The sequence below is a fragment of the Colius striatus genome, chromosome 1 (assembly GCF_028858725.1).
Source record: "Colius striatus isolate bColStr4 chromosome 1, bColStr4.1.hap1, whole genome shotgun sequence".
Classification (NCBI taxonomy): domain Eukaryota; kingdom Metazoa; phylum Chordata; class Aves; order Coliiformes; family Coliidae; genus Colius; species Colius striatus.
The window spans coordinates 908,128-924,689 of record NC_084759.1 but is presented as its reverse complement, the minus strand read 5'-3'; the positions used below and the strand labels follow the sequence as shown (position 1 = coordinate 924,689).

Below are 16,562 nucleotides of genomic sequence, written 5' to 3'. Positions count from 1 at the left end.
GGGAGCAGGACTGGCTGCAGCCGGGCCCGTAACCCCCCTGGCACAAGCCTGGCACAAGCCTGGCACAAGCCTGGCACTGCAGGCTCCCAGGCTGGGGGTCAGGGGGTGTCACACTTTGCAGCAGTCCCCCCTGGCACCAAGGCAGGGCTATGGCACAGAGGAGGCCGTGGCCGGAGCCCCCCTGCCCCGAGGCCCCTCGCCCACACGGCCCCGGCCTCGGCCAGGAAGCGGCAGCAGGGAACAAAAGCGGCTTGTGGCGGGCGCCCGGCCTCGGCCCTTCCTGCAGGAAGCCCCAGAGGCACCGAGGGCCCCGGGGCCGTGCCAGGCCCGGCCGGATCCGGGCACATGCCGGCAGCCCGCGGGGGCTGCTCAGGGGGCCACACAGCCGGGGCTTGGGGACCCCCGGGGCACTGCAGCCCCCCGCGCTCAGGGCCGTGGGGCTCTGCCTGCTGCTCTGGGGCTCCTGGGGACGGGTGTTGGTGGCTCCTGCAGCCCCCTGGGCGATGTGCCCAACCCCCAGTGTCCCCCACACAGCACCGTGTCCCCAAGGCCAAGCCCTGTGGTGTCCACATCCCTGCCCCTTGTCCCCTGCACAGGGGAGCTCAGGCCCCCCGAGCCGGGCAGAGACCCCCTGGCTCAGCCGGGCACGCAGAGGGGGTCTTGGCCCCGTTTGGGGCGGGGGCAGCTGCGTCCCCCCTCCCCAGGGAGGCTGCAGAGGGTCCCTGCTGCCGGGGAGAGGCGGCAGAGAGAGCACAGGACACGGCAGCCGGGGCAGGTCTCTTTTATTTCAGGGGGAAGCAACTCGGGGAGCGGCCGGTGACAGGAGAGTCCCTCAGCTCCTGCCGGCACGGGAACATGCTCCCCTGGCCCCGGGGACCCCGGCCCCCCAAACCCCCCATCCCCGAGGGGCTGCTGGGAGCGGGCTGAGCCCGGCCTGAGGTGTGACCAACGCTGCGGCGGGGGCGGCGCTGGGCTGGGGGGGTCCCGCAGCCCCCCGGGGCGGGCGGCCAGTTAGTGCAAACGAGGTCTCTGTTATTACAGCTGATGGCTTCAGGCTGGGGCTGCCGTCCCCGGGGGCAGGGCGTGGGGGGGCTGGGGCTGGGGCTGGCGGCTCGGGGCGGGGGCCTGGGCGGGCGCGGGCCGGTCTCTCGTCACAAGAGGACACAGGGCTTCTTGGGCTTGGCGGGGACGGGGTTGAGCACGGCCCTCACGGCCTCGGTGAACACATCCTTGATGCCCTCCTGGTTGAGCGCCGAGCACTCCAGGTACTTGACGGCGTGGATCTGCTTGGAGAGGCTGACGCCCTGCTGGGTGGTGACGGGCGCCTGGTTCTGCTCCTTGAGCCTCTTGAGGGTCTCGGGGTTGTTCCTCAGATCCTTCTTGGTGCCGACGAGGAGCACGGGCACGCTGGGGCAGTGGTGGCACACCTCCGGGTACCACTTGTGCTTGACGTTCTCGTAGGAGGGAGGGCTGGCGATGGAGAAGCAGATGATGAAGACGTTGGTCTGGGGGTAGGAAAGCGTCCGCAGGCGATCGTACTCCTCCTGGCCGGCCGTGTCCCACAGGTTGAGGTTTATAGTCCTGCCGTCCACCGTGTTCTGGGCGCTGTAGTTGTCGAACACGGTGGGGATGTACTCCTTGGGGAAGGCGTTGGTGGTGTAGCAGATGAGCAGGCAGGTCTTGCCCACCGCCCCGTCGCCCACCACCACGCACTTGATGCTCTGCATCCCCGCGGCTCGGCCTGGCGTGCGCCCTCAGCAGCCTGCGGGGAGGGGGCAGCGTCAGGGCAGGGGGCTGCGCCGGGCTGGGCTGGCCACGGTGCCCCCACCCAACCACCCACCCCTTCCCCTGCTAAACAGGTCACACAGCCCAGGATACAGGGGCACTGGGTTCAGGCTCCATCCCCCAGCCCCACACAGCCCTCCCACAGCAGCCCCTGGGAGCAGCACCCACAGAGCCCCTGATGGGGAATCCAATGCCCTGGCCTGGGGCAGAGGCGTGTGCCACCGTGGCACCGTGTCAGCCCTGGGATGGTGCTGCCATGGCCGAGCATCTCTTGCTGCAGAGCAGGGGCTGTGAGAGTGTGTTTGGTAACAAAGAGCACCGGTTCCTACGAGAGTGCTGCTGTTGCCGCTTTGGGGGGGTAAAGCCACCCCTGAGGAGCTGAAGGGACAGTGCAAGCAGGAGGAGCTCATCTTGTCCCCCTGGGGAGGCTGCTGCAGCTCCAGGGCTGTGTCAGTGCTGGGCCCCTCACTCCCTGCCACAGGGACACTGAGGGGCTGCAGCTCCAGGGCTGTGTCAGTGCTGGGCCCCTCACCCACTGCCACAGGGACACTGAGGGGCTGCAGCGTGGCCAGAGCCGGGCACAGAGCTGGGGAAGGGGCTGGAGCACAAGGGGCTGGGGAGGGGCTGAGGGAATGGGGGTGTTGAGCCTGGAGAAGAGGAGCCTGAGGGGACACAGCAGCACTCTCTGACACTCCCTCACAGCAGCCTGTGCCTGGGGAGGTTGGTCTCTGCTCCCGAGCTACAAGTGTGTAGGCACAGATGTAGCTTGGACCAGCCAGCTTGAATAAAGATGGTAGGGATAAGTTAATGCAGCTGGCATGCTACTTCAGAAACAGGTGCTGCAAGTTAATCAGTTGGGCCCTGGGTGATCTCATGGGCAGAAGCAGCATATAAGGAGGTAGCTAGCAAAAGGGAGGGTGGCTTTGAGTCAACTTTGGTGGTTGTATTATGTTGCCTGTGTATGTCTCTGCATGTGCATTGCTTAGACTCTCTATGTCTTTGAGTGAATATTGCCTGCGCTACTACAACACAAGTGACAAGAGGAAAGGGGCTGGAGCTGCCCCAGGGGAGGCTGAGGCTGGAGCTGAGGCAGAACTGTTTCCCTGAGAGGGGTGTCAGCCCCTGTGCCAGGCTGCCCAGGGAGCTGGGGCAGTGCCCAGCCCTGGAGGGATCCCAAAGCCCTGGGGCTGAGGTGCTGAGGGCTGTGGCTCAGTGCTGGCTGTGGCAGGGTGAGCTCAGGGCTGGGACTACAGCAGCTTCAGGGGCTTTGCCAACCTGAATGACTCTGATTCTCTGGGGCTGTGGGAGCTGTGAGCTCATACTGGATGCTGTGAGCTGATGCTGGAAGCTGACTCTGGGAGCTGTGAGCTGATGCTGTGGGAGCTTACACTGGGAGCTGGGAGCTCGTACTGTGGGAGCTGTGAGCTCACACTGGGAGCTGACTCTGGGAGCTGGGAGCTCATACTGTGGGAGCTGTGAGCTGATACTGGGAGCTTACACTGGGAGCTGGGAGCTCATACTGTGGGAGCTGTGAGCTGATACTGGGAGCTGACTCTGGGAGCTGGGAGCTCATACTGTGGGAGCTGTGAGCTGATACTGGGAGCTTACACTGGGAGCTGGGAGCTCATACTGTGGGAGCTGTGAGCTGATACTGGGAGCTGACACTGGGAGCTGGGAGCTCACACTGGGAGCTGACTCTGGGAGCTGACTGGGAGCTGACACTGGGAGCTCACACTGAGAGCTGGCTGCGGGAGCTGAGAGCTCACACTGGAAGCTGACACTGTGAGCTGGGAGCTGACACTGGGAGGTCACACAGAGCTGACTCTGGGAGCTGACTGGGAGCTGAGAGCTCACACTGGGAGCTGGGAGTTGACTCTGGGAGCTGAGAGCTCACACTGGGAGCTGACAGTGAGAGCTGGGAGCTGACTCTGGGAGCTCACACTGGGTGATGGGAGCTCATATTGGGAGCTGGGAGCTGACTCTGGGAGCGGAGAGCTCACACTGGGAGCTGACTCTGGGAGCTGACTCTGGGAGCTGAGAGCTCACACTGGGAGCTGAGTGTGGGAGCTGAGAGCTGACTCTGGGAGCTGAGAGCTCACACTGGGAGCTGACTCTGGGAGCTGAGAGCTCACACTGGGAGCTGACTCTGGGAGCTGACTCTGGGAGCTGAGAGCTCACACTGGGAGCTGACTCTGGGAGCTGACTCTGGGAGCTGAGAGCTCACACTGGGAGCTGAGTGTGGGAGCTGAGAGCTGACTCTGGGAGCTGAGAGCTCACACTGGGAGCTGAGTGTGGGAGCTGTGCGCTCACACGGTGCTCGCGGTGCGGCAGATGGGGTGTGGGGCTGTGTGAGCAGCGGCTGGCGCTGACATCCGCTCCTGCAGCTGTGTTTATCCCCAGCCGCAGCGTTTCCCTGTTTGCTGCCTTCAGGTTCCCTCTGCAATTGCCATCAAGGGCCGCATCCTGCTCCCCTTCCTGCCGCCGCGCGGGGGGCGCTGGGGCCGGGGCAGCGGCTCACGTGCCGCACGGGGCCAGGCACCGGAGGCCTGGGGGACGCTGCAGCGGCCCTGAGCCACGGGGCGGGGGGCAAAGACCCTTCCCCAGAGCCCCGGGCCGAGCCCCCTCCCGTGGGGAAGCGGCCGTTCCTCGTCCCGCCCTGCCGGCGGCCTCCTGCCGCGGCCCCGGCACGGGCTGAGCCCGGATGCTGCCCAAGCCGCCGTGCCTCCGTTTCCCCGCTGCACCGGAGCTTCCCCGGCCCTCGATCGGCACAAAGCCAGCCCAGGGGGTTTCCTCACGGCTGGGGGCTCGGCCATGGCACGGGCAGGACGGCAGCAGCCGGGGGCTGGAGCAGCAGCTCGAGGCTGGGGCTGGGGGAGAAGGGACAGAGCGGTGGGAGCAGGAACAGGGGAGAGGGAACAGGAGCAGGGGAGGAGGAGTTCTGGGTGATGGGAGCAGGAGCAGGGTGACGGGAGCAGGCACAGGGTGATGGGAGCAGGAGGAAGGTGATGGGAGCAGGAGCAGGGTGATGGGAGCAGGATCAGAGTGATAGGAGCATGGTGATGGGAACACAGTGACGGGAGCAGGATCAGAGAGATGGGAGCAGGAGGAGGGTGATGGGAGCACGGTGATGGGAGCAGGAGCAGGGTGATGGGAGCAGGAGCAGGGTGATGGGAGCACGGTGATGGGAGCAGGAGCAAGGGAAGCAGGAGCAGGGTGATGGGAGCAGGAACCAGGTCAGGGCAATGGGAGCAGGATCAGAGGGACAGGAGCCTGAGCTACCCCCGTGGCTGTGTGGGGCCATCTCCAGGATGGGGACCCCGGGGCTGCCCCGGGAGCAGGATGCAGCCATCCCCATCACAGCATGGTGGGCACCTGGGTGGCAACTGCCTGAGCTGCTTGGGACCCGTCTGCCTCAGTTTGGACCCGTTTCCCCTCCGTCAGCAGTGAGGGTGAGGGGCACCCTGCTCGCCCTTGGCCTCTCCAGGGCAGCTGGCACCACAGCTGCAGGGGATTTCTTCCCCTTTTCTGATGAGATCAGCTGGAAGAAGAGATGGCAAAAATTTCCCCAGAAAGCCCATGAGCAGGAGGCACCTCGAGGCACGGTGGCCCCTGAGGATGCCCCCTGAGCCCCCAAGGAGACACACAGCCCCTTTGTACCCCCAGGCTCCTGCTGTCCCCATGGCCCACCCCAAGGTGGGTGCTCAGAGGAGGGTCCCCTCTGTCCCCCAGGCCAGGGGTCCCCCAGCTGCCAGGGTGGGCTGGTATCACCAGAGACACCCCGTGAGCAGAGCAGCCACAGCCCAGCACCGTCTGGATAAACAGCCGGGGGAGGGACAGGGCTGGGAAGAGCCCCAGGACAATGTTGGCACCAGAACAGACGGGCAGGAGCCGTCCCTGGGTGGGAGATGAGGATGAAGCCGTGTCCCCCTGCCCTCAGCTCCCCACCCCTCAGGCACAGGGGTGGCCTCGAGCACCAGCCATGGCCCCCAGACGGGCTGTGGGCACCCCGGGCTGAGCTGGCAGCCGCCGGGCACCCGTCCCGGGAAACGCTGAGTCAGCAGGGCTGCCGCGGGCAGGCCGAGTGGAAACGCTCGTGGCCGTGAGAACATGAGTGTGGCAGCAGCAGGCAGCAGGCTGGGGCCACTTCTCCACGTGCCAGGGACAGGGATGTGTCTGCCTTCGGCTCCAGCCACCCTCAGAGCTGCCCAAAGGGGTGCTGGGGGTCCCTGACCCACGCTGGTGCTGGGCAGCGCCTCCCACGGGGGCCAGCACACGGCTGGGGGTGGCACGGTGGCATCTCCGAGGTGCCAGGCAGGGGCCGGAGGTTGCCCCTGCAGCATCCCCAGCGCCCGGGCACAGCGGGCAGGAGCAGCCCCGGGGCCGGGCTGGGCTTTGGGGTGCTGGGGAGAGGCTGTGGGTGACACACGGCGACCTCCCCCCGCCCCCCAAGCCCGGCCATCGCCACCCCCTGGCACGGGAGAAGCGACTCATCTCTTTCTTCAGCAGAAAAGGGAAGCAAAACCCTGCCCCCATCGCGCGGGGCCGGGGCATCCCCCCCGCTGGGTTTTTCCACCCGAGGGAGGCGGGGAACGGAGCAGCCACCCCCGAGAGCTCCCGTCCCGCTGCACCCGAATCTCACCTCAGCCCAGCACGGCAAACCGAAGCAAAGCAGAGCGTGCTGCATGGGCTGTGCACCCTGCACCCCATGCACGGGACACCCTGCACTCTGCACCCCATGCACGGGACACCCTGCACCCCGCACTCCATGCATGGCACACTGCACCCCATGCACGGGACACCCTGCACCCCATGCACGGCAAACTGAAGCAAAGCAGAGCGTGCTGCATGGGCTGTGCACCCTGCACCCCATGCACGGGACACCCTGCACCCCATAACCTGCACCTCAGCACCTCCTGCACCCCATAATCTTCACCCCCTGCATGGCACATGCTGCACCCCACACCCTGCACCCCATACATGGGACATGCTGCACCCCACACCCTGCACTCCATGCACAGGACATGCTACACCCCATATCCTGCACCCCATGCACGGGACACCCTGCACCCCATAACCTGCACCTCAGCACCCCCTGCACCCCATAACCTTCACCCCCTGCACGGCACACGCTGCACCCCACACCCTGCACCTCATGCACAGGACATGCTACACCCCATATCCTGCACCCCATGCACGGGACATGCTGCACCCCACACCCCACGCACGGGACACGGCTGCATCTTGCACCCCACACCCTGCACCCCATGCACGGGATGGACAACCTGCACCTCACGGCCCATGCACGGGACTCTGCACCCCGCACCCCACATCCTGCACCTCACACCCTGCACCCCACACGCTGTACCGAGGTGGGGGCAGGGTGTGAGGGTGCCGGGGGCTGCTGGGGGGTCCCTGCCCCCTCCCCCCGGCCCTGCCCCAGTTCCCCGCCGCGAGCCCAAAATAACCCCCGCGCTGGCTGGAAGGATTCGGGTTTTCCTCCTTTCCCAGCTGCTGCAGGCTCGTTGTGACTAATTTCCTCATTCGATTTCCCTCCCGGGGCCGTGAGCTGCCACGCCAGGTCCTGCCCTGGCCCCGGGCACGGCCGCGGCTGCTCCCTCCCCTCAGCATCCTGCTCCGGGCGCTGCCGGGGCGGGCAGACGTGGCCACAGCCCCCCCAGCCGCTGCCTTGGCCAGTAAAGCCCCTTCCCAGAGCCAGTGGTGGGATGGGGATGGAATCGAGGGGGTCCTGGGATGGACAGAGGGAGGGGAGGATGGATGCACCTGCAATGGGCTGCCCAGGGAGCTGGGGCAGTGCCCAGCCCTGCAGGGATCCCAAAGCCCTGGGGTGAGGTGCTGAGGGCTGTGTCTCAGTGCTGGCTGTGGCAGGGGGAGCTCAGGGCTGGGCTCCAGCAGCTTCAGGGGCTTCTCCAGCCCAAATGATTCTGTGATTGTAGGAGGGAGGGAAGGATGAACGGATGGGGCCAGCCAGGTGAGGCCACACTCAGGGTGAGACAACAGCCTGGCACGGACAGCACTGCCACGAGCTGTGGTGGCCTCAGGTGCCTCTCGGCATCACCAGAATCACCCCCAAGCCCCCTGGTCCCGGCGCCGCTGCCCACCCCAACTGAAGCACCAGCAGCAGGGAACAGGCCATGTCCCCACATGCCACTGCTGGCCCTTCAGCAGCTTCTGCCACCAAGGAAAGAGCCCCTACCCTCACCCAAAGAGCCACGGCCACCCTCGGGGGGACACACATCCCCCCCAGGCCCTGCGACCCCTGCAGCACCGAGGGCGGCGGATTGGGAGTTGGGGTCTGAGCCAGGGCACAGCTCAGCCCGAGGGGAGGGCAGGCAGGGGCTGTGTGTGCAGCAGGGAGTGCAGCTGCTGTGTGTGTTGCAGGATATGCAGCATGCATGGGATGCACAGCACGTGCTGCAATGGGCGTTACACACGGTGCAGTGCTCTGTGTGTGTGTCTGCCATGGCATGCAGGGCTGCATGTGCAGCGTGTGTGCAGTGTGTGTGTAGTGTGCAGGGCTGCATGTGCAGTGTGTGTGTCTGCCATGGCATGCAGGGCTGCATGTGCAGCGTGTGTGTGTGTCTGTAGTGGCATGCAGGGCTGTAGATGCAGTGTGTGTGTCTCCCATGGCATGCAGGGCTGCATGTGCAGTGTGTGTGTAGTGTGCAGGGCTGCATGTGCAGTGTGTGTGTCTGCCATGGCATGCAGGGCTGCATGTGCAGCGTGTGTGTGTGTCTGTAGTGGCATGCAGGGCTGTAGATGCAGTGTGTGTGTCTCCCATGGCATGCAGGGCTGCATGTGCAGTGTGTGTGTGTGTCTGTAGTGGCATGCAGGGCTGTAGATGCAGTGTGTGTGTCTCCCATGGCATGCAGGGCTGCATGTGCAGTGTGTGTGTAGTGTGCAGGGCTGCATGTGCAGTGTGTGTGTCTGCCATGGCATGCAGGGCTGCATGTGCAGCGTGTGTGTGTGTCTGTAGTGGCATGCAGGGCTGTAGATGCAGTGTGTGTGTCTCCCATGGCATGCAGGGCTGCATGTGCAGTGTGTGTGTAGTGTGCAGGGCTGCATGTGCAGTGTGTGTGGCTGCCATGGCATGCAGTGCTGCATGTGCAGTGTGTATGTGCAGTGTGTGTGTGTCTGTAGTGGCCTGCAGTGCTGCATGTGCAGCATGTGTGCAGTGCCTTGCTGTGGCATGCAGCGTTCTGCATCACACCTCCTGAAACAGCACGCAGCCAGTGCAGAGTGAAGTGTGCAGTGCATGGGGTGCAATGCAGCTGGCACAAGGCGCAGTGCAGGGGGTGCAGTGCAGGGGGTGCAGTGCCGTGCAGGGGGTGCAGTGCAGGGGGTGCAGTGCAGCGCAGGATGCAGCACAGGGGGCAGAGGGTGCCGTGCAGGGGGTGCAGTGCAGTGTGCAGTGCGGGGGGCGCAGGGTGCAGTGTGAAGTGCAGTGCCCCCTGCCGTGCAGTGCAGTGCCGTGCCGTGCCGTGCCGTGCCGTGCTCGGTGCAGGGAGCTGCGCGGCGTGCGGAGCGCGTTCAGCTCGAGCCCTGCCCGGCCGGGGCAGCGTGTGCGGGGCCGGGGCAGCGTGTGCGGGGCCGGTGCGGCGGCCGCGGTGCCCGCACGGACGTGGGGAAGGTGTCGGACCCCCGGCAGCCCCGGTAACCCCCGCCCCGCTCCGGGCGGGTCCCGACGCCGGCGCCCCCGCCCCGTGACCCCGAGGAGCGGCTCCTCCCGCCGCCCCGACCCGGATCCCCGGCGGCGGGACCCCCGCTGCCCCCCGCCCCGTCCCTCCCCGGGCGCCTCCATCCCCATCACGGGACGCGGCGCCCCGTGTCCCCGCACTCACCCCGGGGCATGGCGCGGCGGCTCCGGGCGGCGGGAGCGGGGCCGGAGCAGCGGCAGGACGAGGAGGAGGAGGAGGAGGAGGAAGTCAGCAGCCGCCTCCTCCCGCCGCCCCGGGCGGTCCCGCGGAGAAACTTCCCTCGGGCGCGCCCGGCCCCCGCCCGCCCCGTCGCTTCCTTCCTCGGCGCGGGCCGGGGGCTGGCGGCAGGTTTCGGCTCGGGACGGTGCCCGGGGCAGCGAGGGGGGACCCCCGGAGCGGGGCCCGGCTGCCAGAGGGGCGGCGGGGGAAGGGGAGGGGAAGGGGCAGGAGCCGGGCTGGGGGTCCCCAGCTCCAGCACCCACCCGCTCCCGCGCCGGGCTGGGGGTGCTGGGGGTGCCCCGACGGCGGGGGCGCAGACAGGGACAAGCAGCAGCTGCCCCGTGAGGGGACACACACACACGGGTCGCCGGGGACCCCCTGGTGCACCCCACGGGGAAGGGCGGGAGTCCGTGGGGCAGAGACCCCTGAGCACAGCCTTGTCCTGCTGGGTAAGAGCCAGAGGCGCGGCGAGCGTCGCCGCAAGGGCCAGGTCTCCGAAAGCAGGGGTCCCCGCAGGGGCCAAGTGCCCCCCCGGCGGCACCCGAGGCCGCTCCGTGCCGCGACGAACTGGGGGCGCTCTGACAAGCCCGCCCCGGGGCTGGAGGCGAGGGGGACAGCAACAGGTCACCCATCCAGCCGCCGCACGCAGTCCCCCCTGCTTAGCTTCCGCGCCTAGGCATCGCCCTTCGCGTCCGCCAGAGGCCGCTGCGGCTCAACGGAGGGCTCGGGGAGAGGCGGCGAGCAGGGGGCGTGGCCAGATGCTCAGCGCTGATTGGCCGAGATGAGTCTCCGCCCCCTATGGGGCGTGTCCAAGAGCGGTTGGCCCCGCCCCCTGCCACGGACGGTGCGCAGCGCGGGGGGGGCTGGACGAGACCACCGGCGCCGCCGCCACGGGGGGGGACAGTGCGGGGCAGCCCCAGAGACACCGCGGCGGGGGAGCGGGGGGCCAAGGGGGGTATCCCGGTGCTGAGGAGAAAGGTGCGGCACGGAGCGGAGCGGGGTTGTCCCGGCAGAGACCGCACGAGAGGCGGCGGGGAGCGGGGGGGGTGTCCCGGGAAGACACCACTGCGGGGCGGGGGGGGGGGGCAGCGGGGCTCTCCCGGGACAGACCATTTCTGCGGGGGGGGGGGCGGCGGCTGCCCCGGGGCCGCTTCCGGGGCGGGCGGGAGCAGCGCGGAGTAACCGGCGGCCGCCGCAGGTGCTGCCCGAGCGCCGAGCCCGCAGCCGGCCCCGCCGAGCCCGCAGCCGGCCCCGCCGAGCCCATGCCGAGCTGAGCGCGGCCGAGCACACGCGGAAATGCATCTGCGGCCGGGAGTGGCCGTGTGGGTCCTGTGCGGCTTCCTCCTGCAGCACGGCCGCGCCGAGCGCTCCCCCGGCTCCCACCTGGACGAGACGGCCATCGCAGGTGAGAGCCCCGGAACCCCCCTCACACACACCCCCCACCGCCTTCCGCCGAGCCCCCGCGCTCCGGGCGGTCCCTGCGGGCGGGAGGGGGCCGGGGGGCTCCGGCCGGTCACTGCTGGGGGGCTCCGGCCGGTCAGTGCGGATGGGAAGGGGCTGGGGGGCTCCGGCCGGTCACTGCTGGGGGGCTCCGGCCGGTCAGTACTGGGGGGCTCCGGCCGCTCAGTGCGGATGGGAAGGGGCTGGGGGGCTCCGGGCGGTCACTGCTGGGGGACTCCGGCCGATCAGTACTGGGGGGCTCCGGCCGGTCACTGCGGGCGGGAGGGGGCCGGGGGGCTCCGGCCGATCAGTACTGGGGGCTCCGGCCAGTCACTGTGGATGGGAAGGGGTTGGGGGGCTCCGGTCGGTCACTGCTGGGGGGCTCCGGCCGGTCAGTACTGGGGGGTTCCGGCCGGTCGCTGCGGATGGGAAGGGGTTGGGGGGCTCCGGCTGGTCGCTACCGGTGGTCTCCGGCCCGTCACTGCGGATGGGAGGGGGCCGGGAGGCTCCGGCCGATCAGTACTGGGGGCTCCGGCCAGTCACCGTGGATGGGAAGGGGCCGGGGGGCTCCGGCCGCGGTGGGTGCGAAGGGGCGCGGAGCCGGCCTCGCGTCCCCGGTGAGGTTGTTTCGGGTCTGTCGGGTCGGAGCGTCGCTGCAGCGGCCGGAGCAGCGGGGCTGAGCCGCGGGTGTGGGGCTGCGGCCGTGTGCGGGGCTCGGCTGGGCCGCGGGGCTCGGAGGACGATGCCGGGCTTGGGGTGAGGGGTCGCGGGGGGTCGGTAGCCCCGTGTGCCCCCAACCACGGCTGCTGCCCTTACCCTGTGCCGAAGCCCGGCTGCTCCCACCCGTTGCCCCGTGAAGAGCTGAGCTCTGCCAGCCAAATCTCCTTTCCCCGCCGTATTTCCCTGCTCTCTGTCCCAAAAGCCAACAGCTCAGCACAAAAAGCCCCCGGCAGGGGAAGCCCCAGGCAGGGGAAGCCCCCAGCCCCTCCGGACTCGGGTGGGTTTCTCCCTCCCCCAGGTTGCTGTGCTGCCAGCAGAGCTGCCCGAGCCCTGCAGGACACGAGTTGGTGTGTGCTGTGTCCTTGTGACGGCCCCTGAGGTCAGAGCCCGGAGCCTGCTGCATGAAACGCGGCTTTTGGGTGTCGGGAGGGGAAGAGAAATCCCTGGCTGGCTCTGCACCTTCTCCCTGCCCAGCGCCCAGCTCCTGCACGCTGACACCCCCCTTGTGAGCTGTGTCTTGTGAGCGCTGCAGGGGAAGGAATTAGTTGTTTTCTGAAGGGAAAAAGCTCCCAGAGGAGCCAAGAGCCCAGTGGGCAAGTTGGCTGAGCTCTCAGCATCGGGCTGGCTCTGTGTCCCCATCACACACAGCCTGGATCTGCTCTGGAGGGTCCCACCTGGCCCAGGGATAACAGATAAACCATGAGGGTGGTGAAAAGGAGGAGTGAGCAGCTCTGTGTGGGGCTGCAGGGCTGTGTGTGAGCTGAGGGAGCACTGGCAGGGGCTGCCCAGATGGGCTGTGGAGGCTCCTTCTCTGCAGCCATCCCAACCCCAGCTGGATGAGTCCCTGTGTGCTGCTCTAGGTGCTGCTGCTCTGGCAGGGGCTGCACTGGCTGAGCTCTGCAGGTCCCTTCCAGCCCTTGGCATCCTGTGACTGGACCCAGGGGAGGGGTTTGAGGAGGTTGGAAGGCTGAGGTGTGGGTGTTGGGGCTCACAGAGATGAAAGTGGCCGCGGTGGTGTTGCCAGGGAGGCTGTTGGCTGGGTGCAGGGAGCTGCTGGGGGAGAGCAGGGCAAGTGCCTGGCAGCGTGGTATCAGGCAGGCAATCAGGTCAGAGTGTCTGCTCCCAGGCAGGGCCAGTGTTTCATCTCAGGCAGGGCCAGTGTTTCATCTCAGGCAGGGCCAGTGTTTCATCTCAGTGCCCTCAGCATTTATGGCATTCCTTCCCTTTCCCCCACCCCCCCTCCTTAATCCTGACCACACGCTGCCTGCTCTGTGAGAAGCTGTTTTGCTGCTTGTGTTCCTTCATACCCCAGCTGAAATCCTGGGAGCCAGTTCACGTCCAGTCTGCTCCATTAAGGAAACTGGATCTCTGCAGTGCTGCCCATGAGGCAAGGTTTGTGCCTCCAAGGAATTTCCCCATGAGTTATTTCTGGAGGCCCTGCAGAAGTGTGGCAGCCCTGGTGATTCAGCTGCTGACTTGCTCTGCTCTCTGAGCAGGGGCAGGCAGGGAGCAGGCCAGAGACCTGCTCTCTTCCATAAAATCAGCTCCTGGGGGGAGCTTTTCCTGCAAAATCAGTGCTTTTTGGGGCTCCTGGGTTGGTGTTTTTCACAGCTGGTTTGTTCTAGTGGCTTCTGGGTGTTGCAACCTGCAGAGCAGCACGTGGCACCTTGCAAGGGAGGAGGTGGTTGTGGGCTGGAACCCAAAAGGTGCAGATGAAGGTGCTCAGTAAGGGGTGTGTTGGTATGTCACAGCATCCCTGTGCTGTGCCCCTGGCTAGGGTGGCTCCTGTGCCCCTGGCTGGGGTGGCTCCTGTGGCTCTGCTGCCCTGCTGCTCTGCTCATGCAGCTTCAGCTCTTGTGGCCCTGCTGCTCTGCTCTTGCAGCTTCAGCTCCTGTGGCCCTGCTGCTCTGCTCATGCAGCTTCAGCTCCTGTGGCCCTGCTGCTCTGCTCATGCAGCTTCAGCTCCTGTGCTCCTGCTGCTCTGCTCTTGCAGCTTCAGCTCCTGTGGCCCTGCTGCTCTGCTCATGCAGCTTCAGCTCCTGTGGCCCTGCTGCTCTGCTCTTGCAGCTTCAGCTCCTGTGGCCCTGCTGCTCTGCTCATGCAGCTTCAGCTCCTGTGCTCCTGCTGCTCTGCTCTTGCAGCTTCAGCTCCTGTGGCCCTGCTGCTCTGCTCATGCAGCTTCAGCTCCTGTGCTCCTGCTGCTCTGCTCTTGCAGCTTCAGCTCCTGTGGCCCTGCTGCTCTGCTCATGCAGCTTCAGCTCCTGTGGCCCTGCTGCTCTGCTCATGCAGCTTCAGCTCCTGTGGCCCTGCTGCTCTGCTCTTGCAGCTTCAGCTCCTGTGGCCCTGCTGCTCTGCTCATGCAGCTTCAGCTCCTGTGCTCCTGCTGCTCTGCTCTTGCAGCTTCAGCTCCTGTGGCCCTGCTGCTCTGCTCATGCAGCTTCAGCTCCTGTGCTCCTGCTGCTCTGCTCATGCAGCTTCAGCTCCTGTGGCCCTGCTGCTCTGCTCATGCAGCTTCAGCTCCTGTGGCCCTGCTGCTCTGCTCTTGCAGCTTCAGCTCCTGTGGCCCTGCTGCTCTGCTCATGCAGCTTCAGCTCCTGTGCTCCTGCTGCTCTGCTCTTGCAGCTTCAGCTCCTGTGGCCCTGCTGCTCTGCTCATGCAGCTTCAGCTCCTGTGGCCCTGCTGCTCTGCTCTTGCAGCTTCAGCTCCTGTGGCCCTGCTGCTCTGCTCATGCAGCTTCAGCTCCTGTGGCCCTGCTGCTCTGCTCATGCAGCTTCAGCTCCTGTGGCCCTGCTGCTCTGCTCATGCAGCTTCAGCTCCTGTGGCCCTGCTGCTCTGCTCATGCAGCTTCAGCTCCTGTGCTCCTACTGCTCTGCTCATGCAGCTTCAGCTCCTGTGGCCCTGCTGCTCTGCTCATGCAGCTTCAGCTCCTGTGGCCCTGCTGCTCTGCTCTTGCAGCTTCAGCTCCTGTGGCCCTGCTGCTCTGCTCATGCAGCTTCAGCTCCTGTGCTCCTGCTGCTCTGCTCTTGCAGCTTCAGCTCCTGTGGCCCTGCTGCTCTGCTCATGCAGCTTCAGCTCCTGTGGCCCTGCTGCTCTGCTCTTGCAGCTTCAGCTCCTGTGGCCCTGCTGCTCTGCTCATGCAGCTTCAGCTCCTGTGCTCCTGCTGCTCTGCTCTTGCAGCTTCAGCTCCTGTGGCCTTGCTGCTCTGCTCATGCAGCTTCAGCTCCTGTGGCCCTGCTGCTCTGCTCTTGCAGCTTCAGCTCCTGTGGCCTTGCTGCTCTGCTCATGCAACTTCAAGTGCCCAATGGCCTCTGAGGGCTCTTGGCCATTTGCTTTTCAGCTTGTAGAGCTGTTGCTCACTGTTAAATGCAGCAAGTAACCTCAGACAGCACTTGGCCCTTCCCTCCTGTGTCTCCTGGCTGCAGCAGATGAGGGTTGTGTTGGCTTTGGCAGCTCCAGCATTGCTCTGAGACACATGTGGGTACTTGGGGGGGAGGCTGTGAAGTGAGAGGGCTCATTTTGGGCAGAGTGTTGTGAAGTGAGAGGGTTCATTTTGGGCAGAGTGTTGTGAAGTGAGAGGGTTCATTTTGGGCAGAGTGTTGTGAAGTGAGAGGGCTCATTTTGGGCAGAGTGTTGTGAAGTGAGAGGGCTCATTTTTGCTGGATGTTCAAACATTGAAGGTTTTCATTTGGTTGGGGTTTGGTTTGTTTTTTCCTGTGTTAAATGGTAAAATCCAATTGGCAGCAACAGCCTCTTGTCCCTGGGTCAGGGCACACACTCACCCTCCACTGCTGTGCAGGATGGGCTCACACTCAGCTCACACTCACTCTCCACTGCTGTGCAGGATGGGCTCTCACTCAGCTCACACTCACTCTCCACTGCTGTGCAGGATGGGCTCACACTCAGCTCACACTCTCCACTGCTGTGCAGGATGGGCTCACACTCAGCTCACACTCACTCTCCACTGCTGTGCAGGATGTGCTCACACTCAGCTCACACTCACTCTCCACTGCTGTGCAGGATGGGCTCACACTCAGCTCACACTCACCCTCCTCTGCTGTGCAGGATGGGCTCACACTCAGCTCACACTCTCCACTGCTGTGCAGGATGGGCTCACACTCAGCTCACACTCACCCTCCACTACTGTGCAGGATGGGCTCACACTCAGCTCACACTCACTCTCCACTTCTGTGCAGGATGGGTTCACACTCAGCTCACACTCACACTCACTCTGCTGTGCAGGATGTGCTCTCAGCTCACACTCACTCTCCACTGCTGTGCAGGATGGGTTCACACTCAGCTCACACTCACTCTCCACTGCTGTGCAGGATGGGCTCTCACTCAGCTCACACTCACCCTCCACTGCTGTGCAGGATGGGCTCTCACTCAGCTCACACTCTCCACTGCTGTGCAGGATGGGCTCTCACTCAGCTCACACTCACTCTCCACTGCTGTGCAGGATGGGCTCACACTCAGCTCACACTCTCCACTGCTGTGCAGGATGGGCTCACACTCAGCTCACACTCACTCTCCACTGCTGTGCAGGATGTGCTCACACTCAGCTCACACTCACCCTCCACTACTGTGCAGGATGGGCTCACACTCAGCTCACACTCACTCTCCACTTCTGTGCAGGATGGGTTCACACTCAGCTCACACTCACTCTCCACTGCTGTGCAGGATGGG

General features: G+C 65.7%; 2 protein-coding genes across 3 annotated transcripts in view; one reads left to right on the top strand and one right to left on the bottom strand.

The window, feature by feature from the left end:
- Positions 1–765: 765 nt before the first annotated feature.
- RHOG (ras homolog family member G) lies at positions 766–9,758 on the bottom strand. 2 transcript variants are annotated; one of them, XM_061990091.1, is made up of 2 exons: positions 9,645–9,758; positions 766–1,762 (listed from the first exon to the last, which is right to left on the bottom strand). In XM_061990091.1, exon 2 carries the CDS (start codon positions 1,725–1,727, stop codon positions 1,152–1,154), a length of 576 nt encoding a protein of 191 aa, XP_061846075.1. In that variant the 5' UTR covers positions 1,728–1,762; positions 9,645–9,758; the 3' UTR covers positions 766–1,151. The 2 variants fall into 2 exon arrangements, with proteins under 2 accessions (XP_061846075.1, XP_061846084.1); XM_061990100.1 differs by lacking the exon at positions 9,645–9,758 and adding an exon at positions 6,425–6,733.
- Positions 9,759–10,928: 1,170 nt separating this feature from the next.
- The window catches only part of STIM1 (stromal interaction molecule 1), a 120,166-nt gene continuing 114,532 nt past the window's right edge, over positions 10,929–16,562 (top strand). The window contains 1 exon segment of the mRNA XM_061990052.1: positions 10,929–11,124. Within this exon segment, the coding sequence (XP_061846036.1) occupies positions 11,016–11,124 (109 nt within the window). The 5' untranslated portion in view covers positions 10,929–11,015.